This window comes from Hyla sarda, chromosome 7 (assembly GCF_029499605.1).
Source record: "Hyla sarda isolate aHylSar1 chromosome 7, aHylSar1.hap1, whole genome shotgun sequence".
In the NCBI taxonomy this organism is placed as follows: domain Eukaryota; kingdom Metazoa; phylum Chordata; class Amphibia; order Anura; family Hylidae; genus Hyla; species Hyla sarda.
The window spans coordinates 30,784,011-30,807,540 of NC_079195.1; the positions used below are offsets into that span (position 1 = coordinate 30,784,011).

Consider the following 23,530-nt stretch of genomic DNA (forward strand, 5'->3'; position numbering starts at 1 on the left):
AATTCATAATATGAAAGCTTGGATCTTTTAGCCAGAAATGCCATTTTGTAACTTTTGGGGGCTTCTGTTTCTACACAGTACATTTTTCGGTAAAAATGACACCTTCTCTCTATTCTGTAGGTCCATACGGTTAAAATGATACCCTACTTATATAGGTTTGATTTTGTCGCACTTCTGGAAAAAATCAAAACTACATGCAGGAAAATTTATATATTTAAAATTGTCATCTTCTGACCCCTATAACTTTTTTATTTTTCCGCATATGGGTACCATTTTTGCATTGATAGGACTTATTGATCGCTTTTTATTCATTTTTTCATGATATAAAAAGTGACCAAAAATGCACTATTTTGGACTCTGGAATTTATTTGCACGTACGCCATTGACCGTGCGGTTTAATTAACATTATATTTTTTCATTCGGACATTTCCGCACGCGGCGATACCACATGTATATTTTTATTTAGGCTGGGTCCACACTACGTTTTGTCCCATACGGGAGCGCATACGGCAGGGGCGAGCTAAAAGCTCGCGCTCCCGTATGTGACCGTATGCGCTCCCGTATGCCATTCACTTCAATGAGCCGACCGGAGTGAAACGTTCGGTCCGGTCGGCTCATTTTTGCGCCGTATGCGCTTTTACAACCGGACCTAAAACCGTGGTTGACCACAGTTTTAGGTACGGTTGTAAAAGCGCATACGGCGCAAAAATGAGCCGACCGGACCGAACGTTTCACTCCGGTCGGCTCATTGAAATGAATGACATACGGGAGCGCATACGGTAACATACGGGAGCGCGAGCTTTTAGCTCCCCCCTGCCGTATGCGCTCCCGTATGGGACAAAACGTAGTGTGGACCCAGCCTTAGACAGTTTTTTTTTTTTTATATGGGAAAAGGGGGGTGATTCAAACTTTTAATTGGGGAGGAGTTAAATGATCTTTATTCACTTTTTTATGCACACTTTTTTTTTGCAGTGTTATAGCTCCCATAGGGACCTATAACACTGCACACACTGATCTTTTACATTGATCACTGGTTTCTCATAAGAAACCAGTGATCAATGATTCTGCCGCTTGACTGCTCATGCCTGGATCTCAGGCACTGAGCAGTCATTCGGCGATCGAACAGTGAGCAGGCAGTTAGGGATCCTCCAGCTGTCATATAAGCTGTTCGGGATGCCGTGATTTCGCCGCGGCTATCCCGAACAGCTCCCTGAGCTAACCGACATGGTTTCACTTTCATTTTAGACGCGGCGTTCAACTTTGAACGCTGCGTCTAAAGGATTAATAGCGCGTGGCACCGCGATCAATGCCGCGCACTATTAGCCACGGGTCCCGGCCGTGGCCCCGCGTTATAGATCGGGAGCAGACTCAGGACGTACAGGTACGCCCTGGGTCCTTAACAGGTAAAACCACACGGTCAATGGCGTACGCGCCCAAAAAATTCCAAAGTCCCAAATAGCGTATTTTTGGTCACCCAAAAAGTTTTTTATTAAAAGCGATCAAGAAGTCCGATCAAAACAAAAATGGTACCGATAACAACTTCAGATGACTGCACAAGAAATGAGCCCCCATACCGCCCCATACGTTGAAAAATAAAGTTTTTTTTTATAGGGGTCAGAAGATGACCATTTTAAACGTATACATTTTCCTGCATGTAGTTTATCATATTTTTTTTTTTTCAGAAGTAATACCCTACTTATATAGGTTTGATTTTGTATCATTTTAATCGTATGGACCTACAGAATAAAGATAATGTGTCCTTTTTACCGAAAAATTTACTGCCTAGAAATGGAAGCCCCCAAAAGTTAACAAATGGCGTTTTTTTTCTTCCATTTTGTTGCAGAATGATTATTTTATGTATTTTATTTTTTCCATTTCGCCATAGATTTTTGGGTAGAATTCGGTGGATTTTTAGGTGCAAACTTGAAAGGGTTATGATTTTTAAAATGTAAGGAGGAAAAAATGAAAGTGGAGAAATGCTATGTCCTTAAGGGATTAAAGTGTATGGTGTTGCACAAAGTTACTGCTATTGGGTTTTAGTGGATATTTTGTTTGTTTGCCAGGATATGTTATAACCATATGTCATGGGGACTGAACAGCCTTTTAGTTATTTTTTGCAGAAGAGATCAGTGAATGAGCTGTGCAAACAGTTAAGCAGCCCATTCATCTAGATCTTTTAAAATCACATTTTTTATTTATTTTTTTTATTTTTTATTTACAAATTCCAGCAAAGGATAAAAATTTGGAGCCCACAACCGAAGATACAGAAGTGGCCTCTGAGCAATCGGAGGAACAGAAATCGGAGCTGAGCAAACAGGAGATGTTGGTGCAGTACTTGACTGATGCTCACCATTTTGCAGTAAAGATAGAAGAAGCTATTGATGTGATAAGCAAAATGATGTATGAAGCTGCATCATCTGGTAAATGCACAATGTTGTCTTAATAATTTGTTTTGTTGTGTTTGCTTTTTCTCCTCGCCCCTGCTGACGCTGGTACAAATGTGTTACAGTGGTGCAAGAAGTCATAGAGTTCTTTGTGACTGTTTCACAATTTGGAGTACCTCAGGCTGTAATTGGGGTACGTCGAATGCTGCCTCTAATATGGTCAAAGGAGCCCGGTGTTCGTGATGCTGTGGTTGGCGCATACCGGCAACTATATCTTTGTGCCAGTTCAGAGTCTGAAAGGTAACCTGTGCATCTTTCGAAGACTTTTTACATGTAGTTCTGTATAATGCATTCATAGTGTATGTTGAACAGCATATTTTTCCATAAACATTCCTTTTACTTTTATTATAGGCCTGTGTGTGTGGTGGTTGTTGTGGTGGTTGTTGTGGTGGTTGTTGTTGTGGTTGTTGTTGTGGTTGTGGTGTGTGTGTGTGTGTGTGTTAATTTTTTTTTTAAGATTTCTATGAATTTAGTTCATTATATGATTTGTTTATGATAATGCAATAAATCAAAATTGCTTTCTTGTTCGGCTCTACTGGGGGACTCCACTGGGTATATCTTGCAGACACTAGGCATTGACAAAAAAGAAGTCAGCCCCTCTTGGCAGGATATATCCCACCCACTCACTCTGAGCTAATCAGTTTTAGCTTAGTGTCTATAGGAGGCAGACGCAGGTCTGGTGTGCTCAAGACCTAGTATTGATTTTTTTTGTTTTTTTTTTTTTGTTTTTTTTTACGAGTTTGAGAATTTTGAGATCCACTCCCAATACCCCCCCCCCCCCTTTTTAACCCCTTCTCGCCACCGACCAGCGCTGGGGATGTACCCTGGGTCCGGGTCCCCTCTTGCCCCTGCTATGGCACCCTGGTATGATGCAGTGTAGCACTAGGCTGGTTGAAGACTTCGGTGGTGAGTGTGTGGATCCTCTCTTTTTTGAGTAAAGTATGCCCCATCCAATTCCCCCCCCCCCTTCCCGCAATGTCCTATTCTCCCTCTCCCTGGAGGTTTACTTTGCAGGTCATTGTGGGCTGGATGTGCTTTATTTTCTGGGGGTTATGGGTTCTTATTGGGGGTCCAGTCCCTCTCTGGACACCCACACACGAGGTGCTTTCTTGTTCTGACGACAGTATTCTGTCACGTGGCGCCCGTCCCTCCTTGCACCCCCACTCCCGGGAGGCTCATTCAGCATCCTCTGGCCAGCGCTTCCGGGTGGGTGGTCGCCTGTCCCTCTTTCGGGACTTTGGTTTGCTCAGATTGTTTTTTCCAGCCCTGGCTGCTGCTTTTCAGTCTGCACTCCTTGCAATGGGGGTCATTGTGCCAGTTCCGCCCCAGAAACGTTTTTTGGGCTTCTTTTCAAATCTGTTTGTTCCCCCAAAAAAAGGAGAACGGTCCGTCCGATTTTCTATCTGAAGCTCCTCAATCTGCACTTGTGCCTGTGGCTCTTCAGAATGGAATCTCTCCATTCTGTTGTTGCGTCCATGGACCAGGGCAAATTCCTGTCTTCGGTGGACATTAAACTGTTGAACTATTTCTGCAGGTTTGCCGTTCCTGCCATTACTTGTCTCCTTCATCAGTGGGTCTCCTCGGTCCCCCTACCGCCAGATCAGTCGCCCGCCCCCCCACTGCTTGCCAGTCTCTCCTTTGGTGGCTCCGTTCTCCACTCCTCCGAGAGGGACGCTCGTTTCTCCCGCTGCATTGGCAGATCTTAATGACAGATGCGAGTCTCCTGGGCTGTTGGGGAGTCTTTCAGGACCAGACAGCTCAGGGTCCGAGATGTCTTTTTCTAACGGCTATAGGATCAAGTTTATTACTTTTCCAAGGGATTGCTTCTTTCATTCCCGTGCTCAATTTCCCCCCAACCCCCCCCAAGAAAGGGGGTTCCATATCCACATTTTTCTACCAAATCAGCAATATCTTCGCTTTCAGAGGGCCATTTTCAGTTTGTGGCCATTCCCTTTTGGTCTGGCCACGGCTTCAAGGGTCTTCACCAAGGTCCTGGCAGCAGTGATCGCCATCCTGCAGCATGGGGTGTTTCTTTAATTCCCTACCTGGATAACCTCCTGGTCAAGACTCCAACCAGGACTCTGAATCAAGAGTCTCCGTCTCGCTCTTCAGACCTTGCCCTTTTCGGCTGGGTGGTCAATCAGGACAAGTCCAACCTGACTCCCAGCCAGTCTATAATCTTCCTGGGACTCTGCTTCTGCCAGACAAGCGACTTGCTTTATTATCAGGATTTCGGATTCTCTGGCATCCTGTTCTGGTTTCCATTCGGTTCTGCAAAGAAGTCCTGGGTCGGATGGTGGTGGCCATGGAAGCCGTTCCTTTCGCCCAGTTTCATTTATTACCCTCTTCAAATTTCTCTTCTGTCCCGGTGGGACACGTCTCCACTATGACTTGATGACAGGATCATTGTTCCTTCCAGGACTCGCCAGTCCCTCCTGTGGTGGCTTCAGTCCCCTCTTCTTCATCAGCGGCGATCCTTTCTGCCCCTCCACTGTCAGGTAATCACGACGGATGACAGTCTCAGTCCGGGGCGGTCCATAGCCTTTGGTTCTCCCGGGAAGCTCTTCTCCCCATCAACATGCTGGAAATCAGGGCAATCTACCTTTTTGCCTCCGCCATTGGGAGCGTCTTCTCCAAGACCATCCTGTTCGTATCCAGTCGGACAACGCCACAGCTGTGGCATATGTCAGTCGCCAGGGCGGCACACGCAGCTCAGCGGCGATGGACTAGGTCTTCAAGATCCTTCCCTGGGCAGAGCTCAGAGTTCCCTCCATCTCGGCGATTCACATACCAGGGGTGAAAAATTGGGAGGGGGACTCTCTCGGCCGCTCTTTAGCCGGCCCCAGCAAGTGGTCTCTTCATCCAAAGGCGTTTTGCTGAAATCTGCAACCTCTGGGGCGACCTGGACCTGTTTGCGTCCCGCCACAACCCGAAAGTTCCTCGCTTTGTGGCGAAGTCCCTTGATCCCTTGGCCCAGCCGTGGATGCCCTGGTGCTTCCCTGGTCGCACTTCCCCCTCCCCTCTCTTCCCTCCTCTACCTCCCACAAGAGCCCAAACTCGGGAGAATGTGGATGTCACTCTTCACACTCTGGATCGCTTCGGGTGGATGGTCAACCGGGACAAGTCAGTCCTCTCTCCCACCCGGTCTCTGATCTTCTTGGGACCAAACTTCATCACGGCCTCTGCCCGAATTTGCCTTCCGCCGGACAAACGTCTCACTCTTATGTCAGGAGTCCGCTCCCTTCGGGCTCAGGTCCCAGTTTCAATCCGCACTTGTATGAAAGTCCTGGGTCGGATGGTGGCGGCCATGGAGGCCGTACCCTTTGCCCAGTTTCATTGCCGCCCTCTTCAGCTGGCGATTCTCTCTCGATGGGACAGATCTCCTCTGTCCCTCGCTCGCAAGATTGTTCTCCCTCACAGGATCAGTCAGTCTCTGCTCTGGTGGCTCCGTTCCCCCCCTTCTTCTTCAGGGGGGTCATTTCTTCCCCCTCACTGGCAGGTAGTTACAACGGATGCCAGTCTGTCTGGCTGGGACGGTGTGTTCAGGGATTGGACAGTTCAGGGACTCTGGTCTCCCCGAGAAGCCCTTCTTCCGATAAACATATTGGAACTACGGGTGATTCTTCTTTGTCTTTTTCATTGGGAGTCCCGGCTTTGGTCCCGTCCTGTCCGCATCCAGTCAGACAATGCCACGGCCGTGGCGTACATAAATCGCCAAGGCGGGACTCTCAGCTCAGCAGCCATGGCCGAGGTGACAAAGATTTTCATCTGGGCGGAAAGCAAGGTTCCGGCCGTTTCGGCGATTCACATTCCGGAGGTCTGTGACCTCTGGGGAGTTCCAGACGTGACCTCTTCGCGTCTCGGCACAATCGGAAGATCCTTCCTTTTGTGTCCAAGTCCCGGGACCCTCAGGCCAGGCTCTAGCCGTGGACGCCCTAGTGATTCCTTGGACGGGGTTTGCCCTACCCTACCTGTTCCCTCTCCTTTCCAGATTTCTGAGGAAGCTCAAAGCGGAGGACGTTTCCGCCATTCTGGTAGCCCCAGATTGGCCCCGAAGGTCGTGGTATGCCGACGTAGTCAGGCTCCTGGACGACGCTCCGCTGCGCCTTCCACTTCGTCCGGACCTGCTCTCACAGGGTCCTTTGCCACCCCAATTTACAGTCTCTGCATTCACACCATGCTCGGGGCTCGTAAGCCCTCAACGGCAAAAATTTACCACCGTAGTTGGCGGTCTTATTTTCGCTGGTGTGAAGCTCAGGTCCTGTCTCCTGTGACTTTCTCGGTTCCCCGTCTTCTCTCCTTTTTGCAGTCTGGTTTGGAACTGGGGTTGTCTTTCAGTTCCCTTAAGGGTCAGGTTTCGGCCTTTTCTCTTCCAGCATCCTCTGGCTTCTAATCCTCATGTCCGGACCTTCCTTCAAGTAGTGGCGCATGCTGTCCCTCCTTACCGGTCACCCTCTCCCCCTTGGGACTTGAATCTGGTTCTGAGTGCCCTCCAGAGTGCACCCTTTGAGCCACTTAGAGAGGTGTCTCTGCGCCTCCATCCGGAGGGTGTCTGAATTGGCGGCACTCTCCTGCCGTTCTCCGTTTCTGGTGGTCCACCAGGACAAGGTTGTTTTCCGGCCAGGTCCTTCCTTTTCGACTTTTCATCTCAATGAGGACATTGTCCTCCCCTCTTTTTGTCCCGCTCTTTCTCATCCTAAGGAGCATTTACTCCACAAACTGGATGTGGTTCGTGCTGTTAGGTCCTATCTCTATTACTACTTCGTTTCGTCAGTGTGATTCCTTTTTCGTCCTCACTGAAGGTCTTCGTATGGGACAACCTGCTTCCAAGGCCACCATTTCTCGGTGGATTCGGTCTGCCTTTTCGGAAGCCTATCACTGTAAAGGGAAGATTCCTCCCTTCAGGGTTGTGGCTCATTCTTCCCGTTCTGTTGGGGCATCCTGGGCTCTCCAGAATAGAGCCTCGGCCTCGCAGATTTGCAAGGCGGCTACCTGGTCATCTTTGCACACTTTCTCGAGGCTCTACCGGGTTCATACCTGATGCTAGTCTGGGCCGTAAAGTGTTGCAGGTGGCAGTGGAACGGCCGTCTGCCTGACTGCTTAGCTGCCCATCCAAGGGACGGCTTTGGTATGTCCCACTGTCTGTGTCCCCCAATGGAGCCGATAGAGAAAAGGAGATTTTTGTTTACTTACCGTAAAATCTCTTTCTCTGAGGATCCAGCTCCCACCCTTTTTTGGGGGGTTTTCTTCGGTTCTCTGTCCGAGGGTGTGTCCAGTTGTATTTTTTTTCTTCTGGTTCTCGGACAGTTTGGGTCGTCTTTGACCTGTCGGTCCTCTCCTATTTCTCTGGAACTTAAACTGATTAGTTCAGGGCCTGGAGGCGGGTATATCCTGCTGGGAGGAGCCGACTTTTTTTTTTTATTACCATAGTGTCACACCTCCTAGAGACAGCAGTATACACCCACGGTCTGTGTCCCCAAATGGATCCTCAGAGAGAGATTTTACGGTAAGTAAATAAAAAAATCTCCTTTTCTTGCATATGAAGGAGCTCTAAGCACTAAGCTCTAAGCACCTAAGACGTATCTTTTTGTTTACTACAGTAGCATAACTGTTGTTTGATTTTTGTATGTCTAGCTGTGTTGCATCTTGAATAGTAAAAGTAATATGATTTATTTGTGGCTCATCTGTTATCTCTTCCATTTTTCAGGGTGAAAGCTCAAAATTTTATTCGGAATCTGTCAATGCTCATGGTAGACTCATCTGCTGGAGTTGTCCAGTCTTTGGAGGAGATAGTAAGTATTCTGTGTTTTGATTTATTTAAATATATATTATTTTGCACCGGCTTGAAATGCTTAGCTGAAACTTAAAAATAAAACACCAAAATTAGGTTTCTTGTGTTTATTTTTTTTAATACACAAAATGTTATTCTGTCTTTGAAATGAGGTTTTGGAGTTTGTACAGAAAGGTGAAATTCGGGCCTCTGTAACACAGTTACTTTGGGAAAAGTTTACCCTTAAGGTGTCTTGTTCTAACGTGGAACGTCGTGCTGCCGTCATGTTGCTGGGTATGATGGCTCGGTGAGTTGTATGCTGTTTAAAACTAATTTGAAATCAAGTTTATATTCAACTTCTTCATGTTTAACAGCCTGCATTTTATTTAAGGGGCCAATCAGAAATCGTACTTAGTAACTTGGACACTCTGGTGACAGTGGGCTTGGGTCAAGAAGTGCAGAAGGATTACCAACTGGCTCGAGAAGTGTGTAACTGCATCTTAAAAATCACAGAAAGCCAGAAGGTTTGTATGTGTGTTTTTGGTGGTGATGGATTTAGAGAGAATTCAAGCTGAAGTGATGCTTTGGAAAGATCTTTTATGCCATCCAGGCTAAATAAAATGTATTTATTTCATAGTCCACTCTTGGGAAGAAATCGCCACCTCTTCGTCTTCCAAGAGACCATTCTCTTTTCCAAAATCTGACAGAAGCCGTGGTTGGAGGTGAGTGGGTTTAGGGTGTCCCAGTTGATCACTTTAATACAATATTAAGTTGCATATACAGAGATCTGATGATTTAGCCCTGACATGTTCAGTTACACCCCTCCTTTTATCTTATTTGTTTTTTGTTAGGGATCACTCAGCAGAGCATGCACTGGTTAACCTTCAAGGAGACTGCTATTAAACTAGTGTATGAAATTGGGGAAGAACCTGAGGAAATTAGTACAGAGATCTTGCACAGATGCAGCCAGCAGATTCTGCAGGAACTGAACAGCCAAGGGGAAGGTAAGTCAAAAGATATAGGGGGGAATTTACAAAAAGTAGTGTTTTATATTGTTCCGTCACTTAAAGAAAAAATAAATAAATTGCACAGCATTTCATAACTTTGGTGCAAAATAAACCTTCTCTGTCAATAATTGTAAAGGAGTAGTCCAGTGGTGACTCAGTGGTGAGCAACTTATCCCCTATCCTAAGGATAGGGGATAAGTTGCAGATCGCGGGGGGTCCGACCGCTGGGGCCCCCTGCGATCTCCTGTACGGAGCCCCAACAGCCCGCGGGAAGGGGGCGTGTCGACCTCCGCACGAGGCGGCGGCCGACACGCCCCCTCAATACAACTCTATGGCAGAGCCGAAGCGCTGCCTTCGGCAATCTCCGTCTCTGCCATAGAGATGTATTGAGGGGGCGTGTCGGCCGCCGCTTCGTGCGGGGGTCGACACCCGCTATCTGGGCGGAGAGCCGGGGCCCCGTACAGAGAGATCGCAGGGGGCCCCAGCGGTCGGACCCCCCCGCGATCTCAAACTTATCCCCTATCCTTAGGATAGGGGATAAGTTTTTCACCACTGGACTACCCCTTAACTTTTCTGAGTGAAGGCTTTTTTTCAGTGGCATGTCAGTTTCTCAAGTGTGTTCTGGCTTTGCGCCCTTGCGGACCTCTTTGCGCCCAAGATGAACAGTCGCACATAGTAAATTGTTAACCACTGCAAAAAGCAAAACCGAAAGTGTTCTAAAACTAGATAATTTAAAATTGCTCTAAAGAAAGTGTGTGCACAAAACATGCCTGCGCCAATTTTAGAGAAAAGAAATAAAAAAAAAAGCATGATAAATCCACCCCATAAACTCTGGGATAGAAACATAATTTAAATATATCCTATGTAAAGAAGAAATTTTCTGAGTGAATCTACTGTATGGGAGTTAGACATTACTAATCAATGCAGTTGTACACTTTGCCATTAGTCGGTTAACTTTCTTTGTTGGCCTCACAATTTCCTAGGCATTAGTGCGATCATCAGCATTGGATTCTCATAGATTGCCTGGCACTGTACTGTGATAGGGAATTAAAGAGTACATGTTATGTTCTTGTTTAAAATGCACAGCATTGTTTATGGGACTTAGTTTAAAAGACTGTTGTCTAAATGCTGCATTAAAAGACCAAAATGTAGTATTTTTAATGTTCTAGAAGTAACTGAAAAACAATTTGCCATTCATAGCTTCCACAGTACCGGAGTTTCTCCTCACCCACCTGCTGTCCCTGGCCGGTGATATTGCTCTGCAGCTTGTGGTACACCTGGAATGTACAGTTAGTGCAGAGCTGAGGAGGAGACGAATCTTGAAGGAAGAGCAAGATGCTGAAAAATTAGGAAAGAACAAACAAAGGAAGAGCAAGGTGAGTTTATTATACTGGTGAAATATAATAGTCATTAAAAGTAAAAGGGAGAAGGCTGTGTAAAGTTTTGGCATTTAGACTTTGGCTTTTCTGTGTAAAGGGGAATGAGAGTATGGAGGAGGAAGACATGGGTCTGGTTGGTGCATCCGCTGATGACGCAGAAGCTGAGCTTATACAAAGAGTCTGTGACAAAGAGCTTCTTAATGGTAAGTGTGAGACATTAAAGAGGTACTCCGGTGCACCAGCGTTCTGAACACTTTGTTCAGAACACTCCGAGCCAGAGGCTGTGATCGAGGCATCACAGCCATGCCGCTCGTCACGTCACATCCCCTCCATTCATGTCTATGTGAGGGGGCGTTTTGGACGACACGAGGTGATAGTGGCTGTGACATCAACCACTGCTGCAGGAACCCAGCATTTGTATAGAACGCAGAGTGCTGCAGGAGATCGCACGAGGCCCCCCGCAGCAGGACTCCTGCCATCAGACATCTTATAAGATGTCTAGCAGCGGAGTACCCCTTTTAAACCTGTAACATTTAGCTGCTGCCACTCAGTGAAGGTTTGTTGCTTGTGTATATTGCACAGAACTTATATATTTTTTTTATATCCTCCTCTGTAACAGGGCAGCAATACCTCTCTGCATTTTTGCCTCTTGTTCTCCGTGTTTGTAAAAATACGGGGAAATACAATGACCCAGCCTTGTGCACAGCAGCCACTTTAGCACTTACAAAGTTTATGATGATCAGGTAACGTCTCATTACTTTTACATTTTTTTTTTTTTTTTTTTTTTAAAGGAACTGCCTTTTTTTTCTCTTCAAAATACTCTAATTCTTTTTGTTTTAATCTCCCCAGTTCAGATTTCTGTGACTCTCATCTGCGTCTTCTTTTTACACTTCTGGAGAAGTCTCCATTGCCAGGGGTTCGATCAAACATCATGATTGCCTTAGGTGACCTCAGCATCAGGTTTCCCAATCTTATCGAACCATGGACCCCTCATCTCTATGCCAGGTAAATGGCTTGTGATATGTGATTTAAAACCAGCTCATCTAGGAATGATTAATTGAATTGTTAAAGGGGTACTCCACCTCTAGACATCTTATCCCCTAGCCAAAAGTATAAGATATCTGATCACAGGAGTCCTGCCGCTAGGAACCCCTGTGATCTCTCCTGCAGCACCTTGTGTCATCTGCTGCAGTTCGCTCCGTGCCTGACAGGCGATACAGGGCCGGAGTATCGTGACCTTACGGCCCCGCCCCCTCAATGTAAGTCTATCGGAGGGGGCGTGGTGAGTCATGCCAACTCCCACAGACTTGCATTGAGGGGGGCAGGGCCGTGACATCACATTACTCTGGCTCCTGTATCGCTTGTCAGGCATGGAGCAAACTTCACTCCCTGCAGCAGATGACCCAGGGTGCTGCAGGGAGATTGCGGGGTTCTCAGCGGTGGGACCTCTGTGATCAGACATCTTATTCCCTATCTTTTGGATAGGGGATAAGATGTCTAGGGGCGGAGTACCCTTTTAAAGGCTGATGTTTGCAGGAACTTTGTCACCTAAAACTAAAGTCACCAGTAAATAGGTTAAAAGACAGATTCCAAATCTAAAAAGGAGATTTTTTACCACTTACCGTAAAATCTTTCTCAAAGGATCCATTGTGGGAGACAGACCGTGGGTGTATGCTGCGGTCTCTAGGAGGTATGACACTATGGCAACAAAGAAGTTGGCTCCTCCCAGCAGGATATACCCGCCTCCAGGCCCTGAACTAATCAGTTTTAGTACCAGAGCAATAGGAGAGGACCGACAGGTCAAGGGAAAAACACGAACTGTCCGAGAACCAGAAGAAAAGATATAACTGAACACACCCTCGGACAGAGAACCAAAGAGAAACCCAAAAGGGCGGTAGCTGTGTCCCCTCAATGGATCCTTCGAGAAAAGGAGATTTTTTTTAACACTTACCATAAAATCTCTTTCTTGAAGGATCCATTGGGGGACATAGACATTGGGAGACACAGACAGTTGGTGTATCTTGCTGTCTCTAGGAGGTGTGACACTATGGTGATAAAAAAAAAAGTCAGCTCCTCCCAGCAGGATACACCCGCCTTCAGGCTCTGAGCTAGTCAGTTTAAGTTCCAGAGCAATAGGAGGAGACCAATAGGTCAAGGAGAAACCCAAAACTGTCCGAGAACCAGAAGAAAAAACATAACTGAACACACCCTCGGACAGAGAACCAAGGAAAAAACCCAAAAAGGGCGGGAGCTGTGTCCCCCAATGGATCCTTCGAGAGAGAGATTTTACGGTAAGTGTTAAAAAAAATCTCCTTTTCTCTATCGGCTCCATTGGGGGACACAGACAGTGGGACGTACCAAAGCAGTCCCTTGGGTGGGCAGATAAGTAATCAGGCAGACGGCTGATCCACTGCCGCCTGCAACACCTTACGCCCCAGGGTAGCATCAGCCGATGCGACAGTATGAACCCGATAAAACCTCGAGAAAGTGTGCAAAGACGACCAGGTAGCCGCCTTGCAAATCTGCGAGGCCGAGGCTCTATTCTGGAGAGCCCAGGATGCCCCAACAGAACATGTGGAATGAGCCACAACCCTGAAAGGAGGAATCTTCCCCTTTACAGCGATTGGCTTCCGAAATGGTAGACCGAATCCACCTAGAAATGGTGGCCTTGGAAGCAGGTTGTCCCTTGCGACGACTCTCCGTAAGGATGAAAAAGGAATCACACTCACGGAACGAAGAAGTGATGGAGAGATAAGACCGAACAGCCCGAACCACGTCCAGCTTGTTCAGTAAGCGCTCCCAAGGATGAGGAGGAGCCGGGCAAAATGACGGGAGGACAATGTCCTCATTGAGATGAAAGGCCGAGACCACCTTAGGTAAAAAGGAAGGGTCCGGCCGGAAAACAACCTTGTCCTGGTGGATCACCAGAAACTGAGAACGGCAGGAAAGAGCTGCCAATTCAGACACCCTCCGGATGGAGGTGATAGCCACCAGAAATGCCACCTTCCAAGAAAGGAGGCGGAGAGATACCTCTCTAAGGGGCTCAATGGGTGCACCCTGGAAGGCACTCAGGACCAAATTCAAGTCCCAAGGAGGAGAGGGAGACCGATAAGGGGGAACAGCGTGCGTGACTCCTTGCAGGAAGGTTCGGACATGAGGATTAGAAGCCAGGGGCCGCTGGAAAAGAACAGTAAGGGCCGAAACCTGACCCTTAAGAGAACTGAGAGACCACCCCAGTTCCAACCCCAACTGCAAAAAGGAGAGAAGACAGGGAACAGAAGGTCACCGGGGAGAAGTCCTGAGCTTCACACCAATGAAAATAAGGCCTCCAAGTACGGTGGTGAATCCTTGCAGAGGAGGGATTACGAGCCTTGAGCATGGTGCGAATGACTTGGGAAGAGAACCCACGGGCCCTCAAAACCGCTGTCTCAACCACCACGCCGTGAAATGCAGCGACTGTAAATTGGGGTGGCAAAGAGGACCCTGAGAGAGCAGGTCCGGACAGAGGGGAAGGCGCAGTGGAGCGTCATCCAGGAGCCTGACTACGTCGGTGTACCACGACCTTCGGGGCCAATCTGGAGCTACCAGAATGGTGGGGACTCGCCCTCTGCCTTGAGCTTCCTCAGCACCCTGGGAAGAAGCAGAAGAGGAGGGAACAGATGGGGTAGGGCAAACCCCGCCCAAGGAATCGCAAGGTCGTCCACGGCCAGAGCCTGAGGGTCCCGGGACTTGGACACAAACGGAAGAATCTTACGATTGTGTCGGGACGTGAAGAGGTCCACGTCCGGAATGCCCCAGAGGTCGCAGAGGTGCGCGAAGACCTCTGGGTGTAGAGACCACTCGCCGGGGTTGGGTGAGGACCAACTCAGGAAGTCCGCTTCCCAGTTGAGCACCCCCGGGATGTGAATCGCCGAAATGGCCGTTACCTTGCTCTCCGCCCAGGAGAGAATCTTGGTCACCTCGGCCATGGCTGCCGAGCTCAGAGTGCTGCCCTGACGATTTATGTACGCCACGGCCGTGGCATTGTCTGACTGAACGCGGACAGGACGGGACTGAAGATGGGACTCCCAATGAAGAAGACAAAGAAGATTTGTTTATCGGAAGAAGGGTCTCCTGGGCAAAAGGTACGGCCTCCATAGTTGCCACCATCCGACCCAGGACTTCCATACAAGTGCGGATGGAGACTGATACCTGGGTCCTAAGAGAGCGGACCCCCGACCGGAGCGCCAGACGCTTGTCCGGCGGAAGACAAATTCAGGCAGAGGCCATGTTGAAGAGAAGTCCCAGAAAGGTTAGAGACTGGGTAGGACGGAGGACTGACTTGTCCTGGTTGACCATCCACCCAAAGCGAGTCAAAGTGTGGAGAGTGATGTCCAGAGTCTCCAGAGTCTGGGCCCTGGTTGGAGCCTTGATGAGAAGGTCGTCCAGATAGGGTATCGCCGAGATTCCCCTCGACCGTAACAGGCCCATCACCGGAGCAAGGACCTTTGTTAAGACCCGAGGAGCCGTGGCTAGACCGAAGGGGAGGGCTACAAATTGAAAGTGCCCCTCCGGAACCGCAAAGCGGAGGTACCGATGATGGCCTGGAAATATTGGCACATGGAGGTAGGCATCCTTGATGTCCACTGATCAAAGGAACTCCCCTTGTTCCAGGGACGCGGATGAGAAGATGAAGATTGAGACGCTTGAGGTCCAAAATTGGATGGACGCACAGAACCGTCCTTCTTGGGGACCACAATTCCCCTGGAGGGGGGGACCGGTCCCGGGGGGACCGGGATCGAAAAAAGCGATCCCTCGGATGGGATGCAAATTCGATCCGGTAACCGTTGGACACCATGTCCCTGACCCAAGAGTCTTGAATGTGTGAGGTCCAAATGTCTTGAAAAAGTAAGAGACTACCTCCCACCCGAGAAGAAACCAAGGGTGGGGGCCTCACTTCATACTGAAGTGGGCTTACGGTTGCCTGATTTGGGCGCAAAACGTCCGGACAGGTTGGAGTCAGACTTCCAAGACGGGCGAGCCCGGAACGGGGAGCCTTGTCCCGCGAGGGCGCCTGCCCAATCCCTTGTTGGAGCTGGAGGTCCGAAAGGAAAAGGCCTTCCTTTTGGGAAGTGGGGCGAGCCTTATTTTGAGGTAACAAGGAACTCTTACCTCCCGTGGCCTCGGATATAATCTTATCAAGGGGTTTGCCAAAAAGACGGCCACCCGTAAAGGGAAGCTCAGTGAGAGATCTTTTGGAAGCTGCATCCGCATTCCAAGCCTTAAGCCACATAGAACGACGGAGAGCCGCTAGATGACCCACAGCATAGGCAGAACGGGCTGCCTGCATGGAAGCTGTGCACAGAAAATCCCTGGCTTTAGAGCATTGGAGAGCCAAAGCAGATAGATCCTCTGGGGGGGATTCTGCTAAGATATCCTGACGGAGCTTTTGGCACCACTCAAACAGGCCCTTGGACACCCATGTGGAGGCGAAGATGGGAAGAAGAGAAGAGCCAGCAGCTTCACTGACAAACTTCGCTAAGGATTCTACCTTCTTGTCCGTGGGTTCCTTGAAGGCAGCGGCATCTGCCAGAGGCAGTGTAGTCGCCTTAATGATCCGGGAAACTGGTAGGTCCACAGAGGGAGGAGAAACCACCTTAGTGACAAAGACCTTGTCAAATGGATAACGATCTTGAATTGTCTTGATTCCCGGGAACCTCTTGTCTGGATGTTTCCATGCGGTCTCCAGAATGTCGTCAAAGTCAGCGTGAGAGCTGAACTTCTGAGGTGCTGGCTTAGCACGATGAAAGGATACTCCTGGATTGACATCCGAAGATCTTGGGTCCTCTAAGTGAAAGGTGTCTCTTAGGGCTGTAACCAAAGAGTTAACCGTTGCAACTGAGTCCGGGCGGTCCTCAGTCAGATGCCGGCTCGGAAGCCTCGTCCACCAGTTCACCAGGGGAATGAGAATGAGTAGAGGCAGTCCTGGAGGGGGGCGACTGACCGAGAACGCGGCTCTGGCGTGGCAGAGTGGCGACTCCGAGAACGTCCTCTGGAGGAGCGACGTTTGTGCCCAGATGACGGGGTGGTGGGACCCACGAGGGGAACGCTCACATCTAGCTGAAGACTCATTGGAAGAGTCAGATGAGGCACCCCTAGGACGCTTGTGAGAGCGTGAAGTATGTGGAGACGAGGAGCGAGCCCTTCCAGAGGTTCTGCGTAGGGAAGACCCCTTCAAGGCGGACACCACTTCCCGGGAGGCCTCAGCCACCGAGCGGGAGACTTTGGTCAAGTCAGCCATTTACTGGGTCAGGGAAGAAACCCAGGCTGGGGGAGCGGCTGGATCCTCCAGGACCGAAGGGGCATCAGGAGGTACCAAGGGGTCTGGGGGAGCAGTGGAGCAGGCAGAAGAACCAGGCATTTTGTAATTACTGTTTTTACAGACAAAATGGTAAACAAACGCTCCAGACGTCTGTTTAGAGGGAGGAACAGTTCTGGGTACAGATATAATGAAAAAAGAACTCTCTTCCCCCGAGTCTAGTCCCTAGAGCAGCTGCTGTGAGGAGAACTCCCTCTGTAGATAAGCCAATAGCCTGAGGGGCGTGCCTGGAGCAGGGGCACTGTCTGATTGGCCCCTGTCACCTAATCGCGCGCACGGCGCAGATGCGAGGACTATTCGCGCCTCCAGCAAGCTCCGACGGCCCTGTAGGCGGAGCTATAGCGCCCGGGCCACCGAAATGGCAATGATAGTAAGGGCGCCCACTCCTTGCCCCGAGTGCACATGGCAGCTACATATGCGCCCGCGGGGAAGTGAGTGGGCGAGACACATATTCGCCGGCAGCAGTCTTCTGCTGCCGAAACCGAAAGTAAGCCGGCGCTTCATGCGCCCGAACAGCTGTCAGCCGGATAGTAAGCGCCGCGGCAGTTACCCGCATAGTAACACACACACACACACACGAGTGCATACAATAAAGTGAACCATTCATTCCTGCCACTGCTCTTTGCCCCAGAAATAAAGATAAAGCCCCTAGTACAGGCCAGCCCCATAAACCCTGAAAGGTGGGCCAAAAACTGAGGGTCTCCAGAGGTTGCAAGTCAGCACCTAAGGGAGAAAGGAATATATACTCTACTCAGTCAGAAGAACTTGCCTAATGGAGTCTTCTGCGAGGTCTTTAGTCAGCTTTCTGTCACCTGCATCACGCCTTGCTACCATGTGCGAGCGAGGCGAGCAGGGAATAGGGGGACCCGGACCCATGAGGTACAACCCAGGCGCTGACTGTTGGCGAGGGGGGTGAACATTGCATATACGCAATGTCTGTGCCCCCTTACTCACAATGGGGAAACAGTGAGCCGCAGTTCCCGAGTCCCCACATGAAAGAAAAAGGAATAAAAAACTAACACATTCCCTAACTAGGAAAATAATAAAACATAAGACCTGGTCTGGAGAAATCCAGACCATGTCCACCTCCTTCAGACACTAAGCTTAAACTGATTAGCTCAGGGCCTGGAGGCGGGTATATCCTGCTGGGAGGAGCCGACTTCTTTGTTGCCATAGTGTCACACCTCCTAGAGACAGCAGCATACACCCACAGTCTGTGTCCCCCAATGGAGCCGATAGAGAAATGTTTTTTCTGCTTGCTTGTGTTCCCCCACAGTAAGCCCGCAAATGGGCATGATAATGCACAAAGTACAGGGCTCAAAAATATTATTGAGCAGAATACTTGGACTCCTAAAATTAAAATACTGGTTTAAAAGGGAGGTCGAAGTTGAATCTCTTTAACACAGAACTTATGTTCCCCAACATGAAATCTTAATGCATCAGACTTATAAATATTTGCAGGTTGACAGGGGTGCAACACAAGTGAACCCTTAGGCTCCAGATCTCCTCCTTTAACTCTTACATAGAATTAATTTTTCCTGTTCTCCAATTACACTTTAGGCTTCGGGATGAGTCTCGTGAAGTTCGTAAGACCTCAGCCATTGTAATGACCCATCTGATTTTAAAGGACATGGTAAAGGTTAAAGGTCAAGTCAGTGAAATGGCCGTGCTCCTCATAGATTCAGATATAGAAATAACCTCTCTGGCCAAGAACTTCTTCACTGAGCTGTCTAACAAGGTAAGCTAAACGGAGACTATATTGGTATACAGTGGTCCCTCAAGTTACAATATGAATTTGTTCCAGGGTGACTATTGTATGTTGAGACCCTATCTCTATGGAAACCTGGTAATTCGTTCTGAAGCCCCTAAAATGTCATCCAAAAATAGGAAAAAGTGAGGATTAAAGAAAAATAAGTAGATAACTAATATAGATAAAGCAAGTCCTTACATATAAAAGTAAGAAAGATCTGGGATCTGTAATCACTGTCTATGTAGAGGACAGGAGCTTCTTCAGGGTCCTGTACAGTACACACAGTGTCCTAAAAAAAAGTAGCATGGAGCTGCCCTCACCTGGTGTCCAAATTAGCAGCTAACCCTGGCACAGGTGAAGAGTAGTATAGAACATGTAATTCCTCCCTGTACTGTAGTGGGCGCTACCAGACAGCCAGTCAGTACATGCACTTTAGTAATACAGGGGTTTTACCAGTGAATGTCCATTTTGATTGGTTGGTTCTTTCAGCCATTGACACGTTTCACAAATCTGGACTGTCTGTATTATTGTATGTTGTCTGGTTTATAGTTACAATGGTCCAGAAAAGACCATTTTATGTTGGAACTATTGTATGTTGAGGCCATTGTAAGTTTAGGGATCACTGTATAATAAGTCAGAGATTACTTTAGCTATATATTCTTCTGTTTCCTAGGGCAATGCTGTGTACAACCTTCTACCTGATATTATCAGCCGCTTGTCAGACCCAGACACTGGTGTGGATGAAGAATCTTTCCACACAATCATGAGGTAACTGTACAAATTGTCTAAAACTGCTAGATTCTTGTGTCCCTATGACAATACTTCCTGTCTGTTCTTTGGACTTGTTATAAGGAACAAATACGAATGAGGGGTATTTTCATTTAGGATGCAGCCACGTTAACGAGCAGACTGTAGGTCTGGGGCACCCAGGTCTTTACAGGTGCTAAAAGACGTGATACCCTCTTATCAGATTCTTTGGGGGAATTTATCATTGTATTTAGACTAATTTAGCATTACATTTGTTGGTTAATTTTTTGCGACAATTTTCTCATGATTGTGTAGGGATGTCAAAATAGTTTTTATTTTTTTTTTTGTTTCCTGCAGTGGTCATGAATTTATCAAGTGCGGCTTTTGTTAAAAAGTCTCACAAAGTTGCAAAGCCCTCAATTTGTTTAAATTTACACCAGCCAAATCAACCCATGGAGGTCTGGATAGGGAGTCACACTCAAAATCAAAGTGAAAAACCCCACTACAGGCTGATCCAACTTTATGTAATGTCCTTAACCCCTTAAGGACTCAGCCCATTTTGGCCTTAAGGACTCAGACAATTTAATTTTTACGTTTTCATTTTTTCCTCCTCGCCTTCTAAAAATCATAACTCTTTTATATTTTCATCCACAGACTAGTATGAGGGCTTATTTTTTGCGTGACCAGTTTTCCTTTGTAATGACATCACTCATTATATCATAAAATGTATGGCGCAACCAAAAAACACTATTTTTGTGGGGAAATTAAAACGAAAAACGCAATTTTGCTAATTTTGGAAGGTTTTGTTTTCACGCCGTACAATTTATGGTAAAAATGACGTGTGTTCTTTATTCTGAGGGTCAATACGATTAAAATGATACCCATTATTATATACTTTTATATTATTGTTGCGCTTAAAAAAAATCACAAACTTTTTAACCAAATTAGTACGTTTATAATCCCTTTATTTTGATGACCTATAACTTTTTTATTTTTCAGTATAAGCGGCGGTATGGGGGCTCATTTTATGCGCCATGATCTGTACTTTTTTTTGATACCACATTTGTATATAAAAAACTTTTAATACATTTTTTATAATTTTTTTTTTAATAAAATGTATTAAAAAAGTAGGAATTTTGGACTTTTTAAAAAATTTTTCGTTCACGCCGTTCACCGTACGGGATCATTAACATTTTATTTTAATAGTTCGGACATTTACGCACGCGGCGATACCAAATATGTCTATAAAAAATGTTTTTTACGCTTTTTGGGGGTAAAATAGGAAAAAACGGACGTTTTACTTTTTTATTGGGGGAGGGGATTTTTCACTTTTTTTTTACTTTTACTTTTACATTTTTTTACATTTTTTTTTACACTTGAATAGTCCCCATAGGGGACTATTCATAGCAATACCATTATTGCTAATACTGATCTGTTCTATGTATGGGACATAGAACAGATCAGTATTATCGGTCATCTCCTGCTCTGGTCTGCTCGATCACAGACCAGAGCAGGAGACGCCGGGAGCCGCACGGAGGAAGGTGAGGGGACCTCCGTGCGGCGTTATGAATGATCGGATCCCCGCAGCAGCGCTGCGGGCGATCCGATCGTTCATTTTAATCGCGAACTGCCGCAGATGCCGGGATCTGTATTGATCCCGGCACCTGAGGGGTTAATGGCGGACGCCCGCGAGATCGCGGGCGTCGGCCATTGCCGGCGGGTCCCTGGCTGCGATTAGCAGCCGGGATCAGCCGCGCATGACACGGGCATCGCTCCGATGCCCGCGGTTATGCTTAGGACGTAAATGTACGTCCTGGTGCGTTAAGTACCACCTCACCAGGACGTACATTTACGTCCTGCGTCCTTAAGGGGTTAAAACAGGTCACAATGAGGCTCAGTAGTGTGTGTAGCCTCCACGTGCCCATATGACCTCCCTACAATGCCTGGGCATGCTCCTGATGAGGTGGGGGATGGTCTCCTGAGGGATGTCCTCCCAGACCTGGACTAAAGCATCCGCCAACTCCTGGACAGTCTGTGGTGCAACGTGGTGTTGGTGAATGGAGCGAGACATGATGTCCCAGATGTGCTCAATTGGATTCAGGTCTGGGGAACGGACGGGCCAGTCCATTGCATCAATGCCTTCCTCTTGCAGGAACTGCTGACACACTCCAGCCACAAAGTGCCACACTATTACTGACCCACTACTAAACCGGTCAAGCTGGAGGATGTTGCAGGCAGTAGAACGTTCTCCACTGCGTCTCCAGACTCTGTCACGTCTGTCACATGTGCTCAGTGTGAACCTGTTTTTATCTGTGAAGAGTACAGGGTGCCAGTGGTGAATTTCCCAATCTTGGTGTTCTTTGGCAAATGCCAAACATCCTGCACGGTGTTGGGCTGTAAGCACAACCCCCACCTGTGGACATCGGGCCCTCATGGAGTCTGTTTCGGACAATTTGAGTGGAAACCTGCACATTTGTGGCCTGCTGGAGGTCATTTTGCAGGGCTCTGGCAGTGCTCCTCCTTGCAGAAAGGCAAAGGTAGCGGTCCTACTGCTGGGTTGTTGCCCCCCCCCACGGACCCTCCACATCTCCTGATGTACTGGCCTGTCTCCTGGTAGGGCCACCCTGCTCTGGACACTACGCTGACAGACGCAGGAAACCTTCTTGCCACAGCTCGCATTGATGTGCCATCCTGGATGAGCTGCACTACCTGAGCCACTTGTGTAGATTGTAGACTTCGTCTCATGCTACCACTAGAGTTAAAGCACCACCAGCCTTCAAAAGTGACCAAAACATCAGCCAGGAAGCATAGGATCTGAAGTGGTCTGTGGTCACCACCTGCAGAACCACTCCTTTATTGGGGGTGTCTTGCTAATTCCCTATAATTTCCACCTGTTGTCTGTTCCATTTGCACAACTTCATGTGAAATTGATTGTCAATCAGTGTTGCTTCCTGAGTGGACAGTGTGATTTCACAGAAGTGTCATTGACTTGGAGTTACATTGTGTTGTTTAAGTGTTCCCTTTATTTTTTGAGCAGTGTAGTTTTGCAACACCTGGAGGCATACTGGTTGGGAAACACTGATCTAATGTATTGTTTCTATTTAGAACACTTTTTTCTCTATCGGCTCCATTGGGGGACACAGACCGTGGGTGTATGCTGCTGTCTCTAGGAGGTGTGACACTATGGTAATAAAAAGTCGGCTCCTCCCAGCAGGATATACCCGCCTTCAGGCCCTGAGCTAATCAGTTTAAGCTTAGTGTTTAAAGGAGGTGGACATGGTCTGGAATTCTCCAGACCAGGTCTTCTGATTTTTTGTTTTCCTAGTATAGGGACGTGTTAGTTTTTTATTCCTTTTTTCTTTTCTGTTTTCAGGTGGGGACTCAGGGACTCTGTTCCCTGTTTCCCCATTGCGAGTAAGGGGGCACAGACATTGCGTATACGCGCTGTTCACTCCCCCCATTGCCAACGGTCAGTGCCTGGGTTGATACCTCATGGGTCCGGGTCCCCCTATTTCCCTGCTTGCCTCGCTCACGCATAGCAGCCAGGCGTGATGCAGGTAACTAAAGCTGACTGAAGACTCCATTAGGTAAGTTCTTCTGACTGAGGCAAGTACTTTCCTCCCTTTTCTCCTTAGGTACGGACTTGCAACCTCTGGAGACCCCCTGTTTTTGGCCTACCTTTCAGGTTATGGGGCTGGCTTATACAGGGGCTGGATTTTTATTCTGGGGAGCAGTGGCATTTCAGGGGGCTTGTAATTTATTGGGCACTTAACTGTGTGTGCAGCGCCTTGCGCTGGTACGTGCCGGGCTCTCTCAGCGCCGGCTTACTCTCTCTTCTCTGGCAGCACCTCATATGCGGCTGACAGCCGCAGCGCTGGTTCGGGCCGGACGCTCTCAGCGCCGGCTCATTTTCACTTCTCCGGCAGCGCCTTATATGCGGCTGACAGCCGCGGCGCTGGTACGGGCCGGGCGCTCTCAGCGCCGGCTTACTTTCATTTTCTTCGGCAGTCTCTGCCGGCGTACATGCCGCCCGCTCTATTCCCCGAGCGCATATCCGGCTGACATGTGCGCTCGG

The 23,530-nt window shown here is 48.1% G+C and overlaps 1 protein-coding gene across 2 annotated transcripts in view; it reads left to right on the plus strand.

Annotated features, from left to right (window-relative positions):
* NCAPD2 (non-SMC condensin I complex subunit D2) overlaps positions 1-23,530 on the plus strand; it is a 52,270-nt gene that overhangs the window by 18,013 nt on the left and 10,727 nt on the right. For both annotated transcript variants that reach the window (XM_056530780.1, XM_056530782.1), the window contains exons 15-27: positions 2,229-2,420; positions 2,510-2,684; positions 8,152-8,236; positions 8,388-8,521; positions 8,606-8,738; positions 8,852-8,936; positions 9,066-9,218; positions 10,422-10,597; positions 10,698-10,803; positions 11,220-11,343; positions 11,450-11,605; positions 18,519-18,696; positions 19,382-19,476. In XM_056530780.1, the coding sequence (XP_056386755.1) occupies positions 2,229-2,420; positions 2,510-2,684; positions 8,152-8,236; positions 8,388-8,521; positions 8,606-8,738; positions 8,852-8,936; positions 9,066-9,218; positions 10,422-10,597; positions 10,698-10,803; positions 11,220-11,343; positions 11,450-11,605; positions 18,519-18,696; positions 19,382-19,476 (1,792 nt within the window). The remainder of the gene's footprint in view (positions 1-2,228; positions 2,421-2,509; positions 2,685-8,151; positions 8,237-8,387; positions 8,522-8,605; positions 8,739-8,851; positions 8,937-9,065; positions 9,219-10,421; positions 10,598-10,697; positions 10,804-11,219; positions 11,344-11,449; positions 11,606-18,518; positions 18,697-19,381; positions 19,477-23,530) is intronic.